Below are 13,085 nucleotides of genomic sequence, written 5' to 3' on the forward strand. Positions count from 1 at the left end.
TTATTGACACCTGTTCAGTGCCAGGCAAACTTCTTGCCTTCAGATTACCTAGCTCCATATTTTGGACACCTGCCTACGTTCAGCTGGCCATGAGAAATATAAAACTTCACTTATGTTCATTCCCAAACAACCATATTCAAAATAGTTCCTTATCATAAATTGGTGCATAGATCAGAGGTCACTGCACAGGATAAGGAGTCAGAAGAACTAGTTTCTGAACTCCAATACTGATGTATTGTAGGACAATGGTCTGCACATTTAGTCTCTGTGAATTTCAGTTCTTCCTCTGTAGAATGCAGACAACACTAACTTACCTCAGGGTTATTTTGTAACATACCACATTTACCAAAAGATTTGCAAATCCTGGGACTGAGGTGCTATACAGAGGTGTAAGTTATTGACACCACTACCATGTTCATGATAAATAAAGGTGCATGAAATATACACCGTAGGATACTTAATGCAAAAACTTTTCTTTGGAGTTGGTATACTTCATGATGACTAAAATATGGTATCGAGTCTGAAACTTGAATCCAGGTGCCTAACTATCATAAAACCTTTGCAGCAAGCCACCTATCTTTCAGCTGATTCTGAAGCTCATGTGGTATAACAAAAACCAAATAGTTCATAAAAGGTGGATCACAAACCACAGAGATAAGAACTTCAAATCCTTTCGAACTACCCAACTGTACCTAAATAAACCTTTTTGTGAGAGATACACAAACTAGAAATGAAGCAGAATCAAGCCATTAGAAATAGTAAATAATAAAAAAGATCAATACCTTTTTCTTAAGTTCTTCAAGAGTCAGATGATCTATCTGTAGGCTTAAATGATCTTGCTCTCCTAAACAGATACTCATATACGATGTTTGATCTCCACAGAAAGACAGTGTTTCATCTGTCAAAATAACCAAGGACAGGAATTATTTGAGAAACTCTATTTGCAGGAAAACACAGCATAAAACCCAAAGACAGGACTTTTTGAATAAGAACCTAGCAGTAAGTCTGTGGGAGGCCAGTTAAAATGTTTCATCCCCCAAAATAAGCTTTGTTTAATTGAACAAATTTCATCCTGATATTTCTTTGTGCTTCTGACATGTAGACATGCTGAATTTTCTGTGCCTGTATTTTCTGTGGTTATCAGCATGAGTTGTGAATTCTGAATTATAATTTGCATATTTAGCATTACAATTAGAAATCATTTTTAGGAAGGATAAGTAAGGCATGAATAGTTATTCTGTTTTAACTATATTTTTATTAACATGAACTCAAGGTCTCAAGGCAAAAAGCTGGGTTAGAGAAAGTTATTAAATTTATTTTGCTTTTGGGTCAAAAGATTGCACTAATTGAATTGAAAATAACTACTTATTAATTTCCTCTGTAACTGCAGAAATTATTTGTTATGTTTCAATAAACACCTGTTCATTTACAATATAGATGACAGTTAATTCTATTTCATTAGATAGGGAGAAAGCAGGACAAAGAAGAGACATCCAAACCCTACTCCCAGCTCTGACACTGATCACAGGGCTGCTGCAGGGACCCAAAGCTTCACAAATGATTACTAATTTTCAGAGCCTTCATTCCTATCAGCCTCGCCCTCAACACAACTGCTCTTGAGAACCCAGGAGTACAAGACCCTTTGGCCTACCCTGGTTGTTCATCATCTCTCTGCTTTTGAGGTTGGAAATTCTGAAACGGCAGCAGTTTACCTTTTGTCACTTATCATAGCTGTCAAGGGAGTGATGCTAAAATTGAAAATCTAAGTTGAAAGGGGTAAGTGAACAGGCTTTATTGTTATTTATATATCCCCTATGGAATAAAACAGATATATCTGTACATATGCAGTAAACTATATTTAACAACGTCCACTTACATGATTCTTTTCTGTATCTAAGTACATACTAAAAACACCTCCAAAGAAGTACAATAAAAAAGCTAGAAGGTAAGTTATATTTAAAAGCTCTACAATTTCTGAATTACAAAATAACAAAGCCTCTGGCTCTTTTTTCTTTCTCTGGAAATACTTCTTCTGTTAGGAGAAGTCTAGCCAGTTCCTGAGACACAAGCTCTTTACCAAAGTATTGTAAAATAATTCTATTCCATGGTCAGAAAATGATCCCATGGCCACAGATTTATTCAAAGCCAGGAATCTCTGGCTTCTGCAGAAAACAGTAAATTCTATGGGTACAAAACTGTAGGCAGCTTGAAATGATCACTGCAGTAGAATTGCCATAGAATTACTAACATTTTGCTGCATGGAAAGAGAAAAGCTGTCCCTCTGTATATGCCCTGATTGCTCAAAGACATTCTGTTACAAATCCCCCAAATAATTTTCAGTATAGAAAGCTGAAAAGAAGTCTTTTCACAACTTTTTCTACTCTCAAACATTTCTCCATCACAGCAAACTGACTGCAATAAAGACAGTTTTCTTTTGTGCAAGAAGATCAAGAAAAGGGATGGGCTGCACATGTATACAGACCTTGTCGGTTTTTAATGTCCTTAATCTGATCTTCTAAGACCTTCTGCAGATTCCGATTAGCTAAAATGTCTTCTTCTAGTTGTTTTCGCAACATGAAAATGTTGTTTAGTTCCGTCTGCAGGCTATTTATACTTAGGAGAAAAAAAAAATCTTCAAGATTCAATTCAAAACATTTTGTTGTGCACCTCAGCATCTTTTATACATCCGGGCTTCCTCAAAGAACCCATTTCACATTAGCCATCGCTGCTGTTCATCACACAGTTACATCATTTTGATGCATAAGCACAAACAAATCCCTGCCTAGAAAGACAAGACTAAACGTTTACATATATGGCCTTTTCTTGCTCTGTTGAGCTGTGCTGCTTGTAAATCAAATTAAACATGACAGATATATTCTGCCAGCCAACTTCTGTGTAATTCTTTTTAAGGATAATCAAAATTACTAACTTCTGAAAAGTATGCTAGAAAAATATCATTATCACATAATACTGATGGCTCTGTATATTCCATTATACAGTGACCGTGAAACTTTGTTCCCTTGCTACAGAACTGTACTATCTAATCTAATGCTCCACTTAGGAAAAAAAATTTAAAGTCGCCTTTCGTTGAAAGTACGACCCAGACACATCTAACTGGCTTATTTCTCCATTTATCCAACAGTCTGTAAAAAGACCTTTTAAGGTCTAAATTGTCTCAATTATATCAATGGGGTGTAAATACCAAAACTTAGAAATGATAATTTGTCAAGGTGAATTAATTCTTTAAGCAGTTTTCTTCCAAGGTGACCACTGAAGCTCTTTCTTTAGCATCAGTCACTGCCCCTCAGGCCCCGTGGCGTCAGCACCTCGAGCTGTTCCTTGCTAGACCTTCCCCATACCCTTCACAAACGTTGACAAGACAGTTCTGATCAGTCCATAAAAAGACTTAAGTACACTGAAAACCGATTGTCATAAAATGAAAGTAATTGGATTGAATAACAAATAAATAACAAGGTGTTAGAAAACTCATTGTATTATGTATTTTCACATTTACTTCGCCCAGAACCTCAGTTTTTTAAGATAAATTAAGCTGCTGTGGAATTTCCAATCCACTGCACTAAATGCCAGAGAATTCAAGAATCTTTAACAAAAATTTAAGTCCATCATACAAGAGACTATACAGGAACATACAGCACATCCTACTCGCATGAGAATAACAGCATATTGTAGAAACATGTTAATTAAAAGGCAGCATGTATGAAAAGACCCTCTGTCTTCTGACAAGTGTGCTGTTGTCAGTGTTTCCTACAGAATCGCTTTAACCAATTCTTCCTCATTCAAGAGTGTTTTTGAAGAGAGAGGTCTCTTAAATGGTCAGCAAAAAATTAAGATAAAAACAAACCAACACATTACTAGAAGCTAAGTAAGCACGTTTTCTCCTTTTCACAAGTTAAAGGTTTTATAAGAAAAAAGCACTGATTCCCTGTTTGGAGAGACAAGAAATGCCTCGGTCCTGACATTCAGTAGCTTATTTTGAAAAATAACCATCCAGATTGCTTAAAATAAATAATGCCTAAAAGAAGATATGTCAGCAAGAGAACAGAGGTTTGCCTAAAATCCATGTCACTGCTGATGGCAATTACACAAATGAGGAAGCTGAATTTATTTGCAGGGATTGTTTATCAGCTCCCCAGAACTCTGGGGGTTCAAGTCTTCCTTGACGAGATTTACAGCACATCTCAGCCCACAAAACTAGAGGTGGAGAAATAAAAAGTCCTGACTCCAACTTCCAGCTCTATGGTTGAATCTCTAAGCATCCTCTGCAAATCGCTGCATGACATGTAGTACGCTCTGTGCGTGCTGTAACTCCGTATCAAGAAAACAGAACTAATGATCCTGATCCTACAGAAGTTAACTGCAAAACTCCTATTACCCTAATGGTTATAACTACAGTTATAATTTTCCTCCTTTGAAAGATATTTTAAGAAAAACCAGTATCAGAGCTATGTTTCTTTGTTGTCATGACTATACAGAGTGTTGACAATCGCCTTAACCACAGAACATGTTCCAATGTCAGGTCACACCCTCCGTATGAAATATTAAAATAAATTGGCTTCTTCCTTCATTTGGTGATTGTTCAACAGCGAATTCGCAAAAGCCATTGCTCGTTTCCAAGAGATAAGAAATAATCTCCATAATCTGACTTCTATCGCTATTTCTAATGAAAAAGATTCTAGTATCTAAAACAGCTTCTGAGCTGTGGCCAAGGACAAGATGGCATGACTATTAATTCGCTTAATTCAAATACCAGAACTCATCTACTCTACTGCTATTCATTTTATGGTTTCCCAACTATAGTGGTCTATAAACCAACTGCAAAATACAAACACACATTCCCACAAAGTTGGCAGGTATAAGCATTGCCTTCAGGCCTGAAGAGTCAGAAGCTAGCTCAAATGCTGTCAATACCTAAATATTTGTAATTATAACCATAGAAGTAAATTTTTTATAAAACATTTACATTTATTTTACTTAAAGGCTAAAAATTTTCTTTATTTTATCATAATGTCTCCTCCTCATCTGCCAAGCAATTATAGGATACAAAGTAGGCCACAGATTTCTTTCTAAAATGTTGTGTTCTTCGATTTTAAGAGGTTAAAAAACACTTGCTCCTGCCATGCTTCTGATTGCTTTACATTGAAAGCATACTATGCAAACTTCAATTATTCTGTTTTGTTTAACCTTCTCCAAAATCTCACTGGCTTATGTTCTCATCAAAATTCTCACAGTGTCACTTTTAAGATAAGCATTATCTGTATCTTAGGAGTAAACCATGGCAAATCGTTCAGCACCCAGAAGTTCACTGCAATTTGATTTTTCCCCTATATTCCAACACAGGACACGTAACTCCTGAAAATATAGCTGATTACTTTGATACCTAAATGGAAATCTGGCTCATCTGAGATTCCAGTCCAAACAAATATTTTCAGAAATACTTAAGTAATTTAGATAATATAACCTCACTTACAGAAATATTTATCTTCTAAGGAGACTACTACAGCTAGTTTATGCTTTATGAACAATTGGCCAGTACAAAATAATCAGCACTCCAGTTAAGCTGCACCTTTTTTTCACAACTTCTGACTTTTGCCCTTTTGAGTTTAGATTATCCACCAAAATAGAAAAAGTACTTACCTATCTGATTCTTTGAAGGTCTTCACTAGAGTAGAATAAATATTTTGTTCTTTTCTTAAAGCAAGGATCAGCTTTTCATATTCAGCTTCCTTATTTTCCTAAATTAAAACAAGAACATGTTAAACTTACAATGTAGTTTTTAAGTTTGCACATCCACAACTATGTGCATACCCGTGTCCTGAAGATAACGTGAACAAAGCAGAAATCAAAATTTGCTGAACAGGACTACCCACCTCCAAAGCCTAATATGAATCTGGAAACTATTCATGATACCTAAAACCAGCTATTACTAAAGGAGGCAAATACTCTTTCACTATTTACCTACCATAAGTGAGTCACATATCTAAACAGTGGTTCATCATTTTTATCACAGTCTAAAAAGCTTTCCCCCTCCCCAACCCCAGGCATCCTCACTTCCAAAGCTTACAACTCAACAACGTGGCAGGTAGCTACTTCAGAGGAGGGGAAGGGAGAGAAGGGAAAACAGACAAGTCCAAGCTTCAAGCACACATTTTACAACATTGTCCCAACAGTCCTCTCAGTGTTCTGGATAAAATTGGCTTGCTTTGGGGGAGAGGTTTCTATAAATTCTGTCCCATTTCTGAACAAAATGAACTGTATCAAGCCGACAAATAAAGGATGAGTATGTCAGATACCTACTCATTGAGTCAGCTTTCTGCACACTCAGCTGGGTCACTACAAGCTGCTGCTTCACTTGTGCAAAGAAAAGAAAATTGTTTACCTGCAGTCTTGCTCACAGAAAGTATATTATTATTACTAGAATAAATCCAGACTCTTATGCTACATTCTCAGTACGGATCCACTAATTTCCCAAGACTTTTTTCTCTCCAAAACAACCACACAGACACTTTTTCAGCAGGAGGCAAAAAAATGCAGCTATTTAAAGGAGTATTTGCTTACACTTATTACATAAAAATATCTAAGGTATCAGCTGTCTCAGAAGAGAAAATAACTGGGGTATCTATAGCAAATACAGATGTATTAATGTCAGATATATATTCATTCTGCCTCTGTTTGAGAAGAATAGTAAGCCTTGTTGCTTCTCTCAGTTTTGATTTTCAACTGAAAACTGAAATGAAGAACAAAAACAGCGCCACAGCTAACAGGGAATCTCATCTAAGGGAACTCTCAAGAGATACTAAATCATTAGTGAACAGATCATTAACAAGAAAGAAATCTACACCCAGGAGTTTTAAGCAGCTGTTATTACTCCAATTGCAATTCCTAAGGAAGGAATTGCAACAAAAATTCAGCTACAGTAGAATCTCGTTAATTCACACTAACGATGCAAAGACTCTGTTAATTTGAAAAACTCAGTATTCTGCAAAGTAAACAGTACAAAAGCAAGGACAACTGTTGTTTGCTTTTAATTATTTACACTCATACTTCACAGTATGCTAGCAAATACGTTAAATAATATTTTGCAAGTGTAATCAAGTTTTGATCAAATTACTCCCATTAAGGTAACTGCGTGTCAGATCTTACTGCAGAAAGAGTAGCTTCTATGACCTAACACTACAGATTCTTTGAAGAAGTGACCTTGTGTTTGTACATGTGCATCATATTCAGCTACCCTCATTCCTAATGGTAGCTGTATTCTAACATATGTTTCCAGGTTCAATTTATACATTAAAGTGCAATTTATACATTAAATACTATTCTGCATATGAAGTACAAAATACTGGGCTTCATATCAAGTTTGTTATCTAGATGAGCAGAGGAGGAGCACACAGCAATGACTTCTGCTGACTTGAGTACTGAGAAAAACAAAGGCAAACAGATGGAGGTGGGTGATCCAGAGTCCATTAATAAAAAAATCTCACAAAAAAACCCATGTAAAAAGTACATCTTACAGCCTAATTTGGAGTCGTATCAATGTGTTGGAATCTCAGCCTTTCAAAAACAATCACTAAACATAAAACACACAGATTGCAATTTAACTTGGAAAAAGTTTGATCACAATGACACTTATCAATGACGCAGAAAGCAACAGGAAGAAATAAATCTTTTGACTTAATTTAGTTGGTTAACAGTCTGTTAAAAGTTCTAGTGAACTCTTCCATATGTCTGATACAAGCCTTGCAATTATTACTGAAGACACTACGGAACTCTATCCTAATTAAAAGCTCTTTCTGAAGCACTGGCAAAGTAATGTCACCCTGAAGAGTTTACGGTACACAAATTAGATAACGGTTGTCACCAATTGTTCAGGGTCTATGGCTGCTGTATTAACAAAGCAGTGTTATACACAGAACCATGCTCTGGTTTCCTATGTTTCTTTAGAGTTCACATGTTAATTTAGTTCTACCTTTGCACCAAAATCTCAGTAAGCTCATGAAATCCTCCCAACTCTTTTTTTTTTTTTTTTCCACATAACAGGAAACATGAGCGGTTTCTTAATTCCAAATGTCACAGACTATACACAAATTATTAAATTCTAAATTCAACTAGTTAGATAGAGGTTAGCAAAATCATGAAGAAGTGTTCTTGATTTTTGAGAATCTTTCATGAATAATGAGGATGAGAAGATACAGCATGAACATCATTTTTTTTTTGTACATTATTACTGTCATTTCTAAATAAAGCGTAGGAGTGAATTATTCCAATCAACTCCCCAACGGTACACAAAACATAAGGCAGCTCTGTAACTTAAATAGACCATAATGCTGTGGGAGTTAATGAAACATTAAACCTCTTGACACATGGTGTGAGGGAAAATGTGTTAGAGGAGATAGCTGCAAGACATCCAGGACCATATTGCAGTGAAAGATTTATATTCCCATGAAAGGAGGCAATCTAATACATTAAAGTCTATATTTAAGTCTGAAATACTATTGCTAAGCAGCAGCGGTGGAAAACATAACTTATTTTCATTAAAGGTTTCTCAAATTGTAAGCAATGAAAGTAAAAGGTTTATACCTCCACAATAAATAACTTATTGGCAAAGTCACAAGACTATCCAGTTGCCTCACTGAATTCTCTCTTGCTTATAACGACCATCAGGATTTCAAAAATCTCTTAAGGTTAGAGGATGACTGACTGAGAGAAGGCCATAACCTAACCTCATCACCAATCCATCCACCCATCCACCAGTACCAGAACTTGGTAATTCCTTCTAACATTGCAGTAAACTTTATGTATGGTCTACCATAAATGAAACTACCGCTAATAAGATTAAAATTGTTACAGACCACTGAGTCATATATCTAAAGATAAAAATTACTATAGCAAAAGACTTTGTTGATGACTTTTAGAAGATGTCATGTCAACCACAGAAAATGTCACAAAGCCGCTGGCTCTGAGGAACTTATGGCCCTTCTTGCTGATATGTGAGGCAAGACTAGTGGACTATATACAGATCTCCAAATACCACTTCATCAGACTAACTCCTTTAAGATGGAATTTCTGCTAATACAGAAATGGTGAGACACACCAACCACATCCATTCCCATCACCAGGCCATGCTCAGTGTACAGGTAAAAAGCATCATGTTTAAATTGTGTGAAGACATAGATATTGACAAAAAGGGTTGCTGTTTTCAACTATAAGCTAATCTCATCAAACCAGAAATTGAACTATCACCCCGTTTGTGTTCACAACATCAATTTCAAGAGACTGAAAGCAACAACTACAATGTACTGATCGCTATTTAAATGACAGGATATTTGTATTAAAACCCATCAACTTCATCACTTTCCCCTAATCAAGACTCAGCAACAATCTCGGCAGCTAAGACATGTCTGCAGTAATGCAACAATTGCACCAGTTCCAATTCTCACGACACCCATCAACTGCAATGCTGTGGCGACATCAGTAACTCCCATGCATTGACTGTAATTTCTCCAGCTGCAGCAAGTTACATCACAACTATTCTTCAGTTCCCTGATTGCACAGCATTAACTCCCTAAATACAGGCGTAATTATAACCAAAGTCAAATCATGTGCTGATCATACAGGAATTAGAAAGTGACTTGTGTCTGCAGAAACATCACACTTGCCTTGCAGTGTATGAGCTAACTACATTTCCTACTCCACCCTCAAGTGGTATATAAGTTCCCCCTCCCAAAAACAGACATCACAGAGAGGCTACATAACAGCAGATCCGATAATTATTTTTTACACTTAGAGAAATCATTTTAGAATTAAAACTTCTATCACTGTGGCCCCTTACTGCAGTGTATGCTGTGTGCGAGATTACACACGCAGCACAGCAGAACCCAGAAGCACAGCTCGAGGACTGAGCAAGAGCTGCTTTTCTCAATTTTGCTGCTTTTCTCAATAATAAAATAAACCACAAAGGTCTAAAAATCTGTGTTAGAAATATATTTACCTAACCAATGCTCCAACAAAAAGCTTTTTGTAAACATAGGAGTATTGGTTGTGAGAGAAGAGCATTAAAGCACAAAATCAACTAAAGTTTCCAAAATTATATGGAGTCCACTGCATTTGTAAATTCCTTGGCTCTAAAATATATTTCATTCCGAGACTTCACAGATACCAGAATCAGCAGTTGCATGACTAACCTAATTATTAGTGCCCTCGCACACTCTCTAGCCCATGACAGTGGCTCAAGAATCCAAACTCTAATTAGAAACTGTCATTTATCTTTTCTGGCCTGGCCAAGGCACCCAGCAGAGCTTTGGATGTTGGTTTCTTTAAAATTTATCATTACATTAAAATAAAGTAAAAAGGTATGATGAAAGAGAGAAAGTTCTGCATCTCTCAATTCCGTTTCTTCAACTTTAAAGATCAGTGAGGCTAGAAGAGCTTGGTTTCTGTTCTCTCTGGTGGGGAGGATCCAGCTGTGCGTTTGTTGAGAGTTGGTGCAGCACTGTAAAGTCATCAAAGAGTCCAAGGCAGGCAATGAGAGCAGAGCTCTGGATAATCTGTGTCCAAAAACTTCTGATTAATATGCCAAAGTGGGTTCTTACCGGAGATATCTTACACAGAGGTTGAGCTGAGAGGACAATGGGTTGTGATTAGGTATTGTTCACAATCACTAAGTGAATCAGCAATAGAGAATAGATTGTGATTAGAAGGTGGGTACTGGGTCATTACCATGCATGGCTTCGCTTGCCACTATTCTCTCTCCTGGTTATACACCTGTACTGGAATTGGGTGTACAGAGGAAAGTTAGTGTTTGATTTTCATTAATTCTGTATGATTCTCCATCACTCTTCGGTCCCTTTGTGACAGAAGTTACGTGCATGCACTGCAGTTTGTTTTACAGAGGCAGAATTTCTATTCAACCTTTCACAGACTTTATTTTCTCTGCATGTATATTCATATATACTTTGATATACTCTGCACTTGTACCCTGCAAACAGCAATGCAGCTCCTTTACTCTGAGCTTGTCATATAACCCGTGACTCAACGTCTGCTTCCATCTACCTTGTTTAGTAATAGTGCCCACAACATATTAACCATCTCATCACTAGTGTTCAGAACGTGACACAAGAAATAGCACTCGTGTTTCCTTTGCCATTGGCTCACTTCATTTTAAACTTCTTGAGAAAAATCTCATTAATGACAGATATATTATTAAAGAAACAAAATAGTTTTCTCCATCATTAGTACATACTAGTCTAATTCTTTTTACTTTGCCTGATGCTTTTGGAGACTAACATATTAGGCTGCAAACAACACAAAAAGACAAGAAATGTACCTTCAAAAGCAGCTTACTTGTTCAATAATCTTACTCAATAATAAAAAAATGCACTGATGGAGTCAGCAAGTGATTCAAAAAACTTAGCAGCACCTGAATTTTTCTTTATTTTGCTAGTACAGAAGTGGGAGGTGAAGGTGGGAAGAACTAACTCTACATTTTAAGACTTTGAATTTTGACCTCTGATTTCAGGTACTAAGAAGTCTTTTCAATTTATGGCATCAAATAAAATAATGGCATATATTGTCCACCTTTTTTCATATATATATACACACACATTTCTGTACTATTTCCTTTCTTCTTTGCTTTAAAGTAGTTTTCTCCTTGCCCTAGACGTATCTTCACACCCACCTATATTTTTTATCCTCACATTCCATATATCTCTTGTGGTCACTAGCTCTGTGCAATCTTTCCCCTTATCTATCAGAAGTACACAAACTCTCCTCTGCACCTCTCTTCAGAAACACAGATACCCTCCCACTCAGGGAGATATGTCTGCCCTAATGACCACAAAACTCTACCTCTTTATGGCAAGCAAAATATTTCACATGCTTTCTGAGAGTAAAGAGTTTAGTGATGCCATATAAACCCATCAGAGTACAACACTATGTACTCTAATGATGCCAGACCAGTACCACCACAGTCATACAAATCATATGACAACTATGAATAAAGCCATTGTTAACTTTTTAATAAAACAGAACATTTTCATATGGTACTGATATGAAGGAAAACCAGCCCCTTACAAAGTATATGAGTCCACACCTTTGAAGCCAAAGTCAAAATTCTCTTCAATTCGAAGTCAAGGTATTCATCTGCAAATGATCAGAGGTATGAAAAACTCACCTCTAACTCTCTGACTATCTTGATGATTGACTGTTGAGACTGTGCAGCACATTTTTCCTTTACTAAGCCTTCATTTTTCAGTTCAAGTTCTTCATTGGCTCTTAGAAGGTTCTTGTACTTATTCAGGAGCTCCTGCAATTCTGCATCCTTCTCTTTAACTGTTCCATCAAGTTTCTTAACAGAAGAAAACAATGAGACAGTTTTACAAAATTTACTCTACTGTTATACTGTAAAATAGACAAACAAACAAAATTCAGAAGAATATCCAAGGATGATCCAGTGCATGTTCTTTACATACCTCACAAAAGAAGAGCTCAATTTAAGATAATAGAAGCAAAAAAAAGATAGAACAGAAGCTTTCCCCAGCTATACAGTCTTTTAAGTATTAAAAAATAAGTCAAGGCATGCACCTTGGTCTCCAGGTATAGAGTACCTCAGCTATTACTCTTTGCATTGCTGGTTGAATACCGTCAGTACGTTTCAGGGTTATACCTCCAGTCATAAAAAAACTGAGCAGGGGTCCATTAACATTCAGGCAGCTCCCTTCTCACATATGTCATTTTGAATGGGCTCCAAAAAAAGATTAAATATTTCAGTATCTATACCTATTCCTCAACTTCTAGTTTCTGTACAATAAACTGAAAATCATAGGCACTTCAGAGCTTTTAAAATATCTTACCACAACAGTGAAAATTCTACATAAGTATTAGTAAAGCTTCCTTCCTCTTCTGTCCACACGCTTCATAAAAACCTAACAAGAAATCTTGTTGAATGCCACACACTCTATAATTACATGTCTGTTCTGCAAATACAGTATTATAAAAATTGAAGGATTATCATCAAAATCAACAGTAATTCCAAACACAAATGTGATTTTGTAATAATTCCTCATACAAAA

General features: G+C 36.3%; 1 protein-coding gene across 10 annotated transcripts in view; it reads right to left on the reverse strand.

The window, feature by feature from the left end:
• CDK5RAP2 (CDK5 regulatory subunit associated protein 2) overlaps positions 1-13,085 on the reverse strand; it is an 85,244-nt gene that overhangs the window by 47,081 nt on the left and 25,078 nt on the right. For all 10 annotated transcript variants that reach the window (XM_074890799.1, XM_074890794.1, XM_074890792.1 and 7 more), the window contains 4 exons: positions 12,188-12,361; positions 5,656-5,753; positions 2,483-2,613; positions 783-898 (listed from right to left, as the gene is read on the reverse strand). In XM_074890799.1, coding sequence (XP_074746900.1) covers positions 783-898; positions 2,483-2,613; positions 5,656-5,753; positions 12,188-12,361 — 519 coding nt within the window. The remainder of the gene's footprint in view (positions 1-782; positions 899-2,482; positions 2,614-5,655; positions 5,754-12,187; positions 12,362-13,085) is intronic.

The sequence above is a fragment of the Strix uralensis genome, chromosome 21 (assembly GCF_047716275.1).
Source record: "Strix uralensis isolate ZFMK-TIS-50842 chromosome 21, bStrUra1, whole genome shotgun sequence".
Taxonomy (NCBI): Eukaryota; Metazoa; Chordata; class Aves; order Strigiformes; family Strigidae; genus Strix; species Strix uralensis.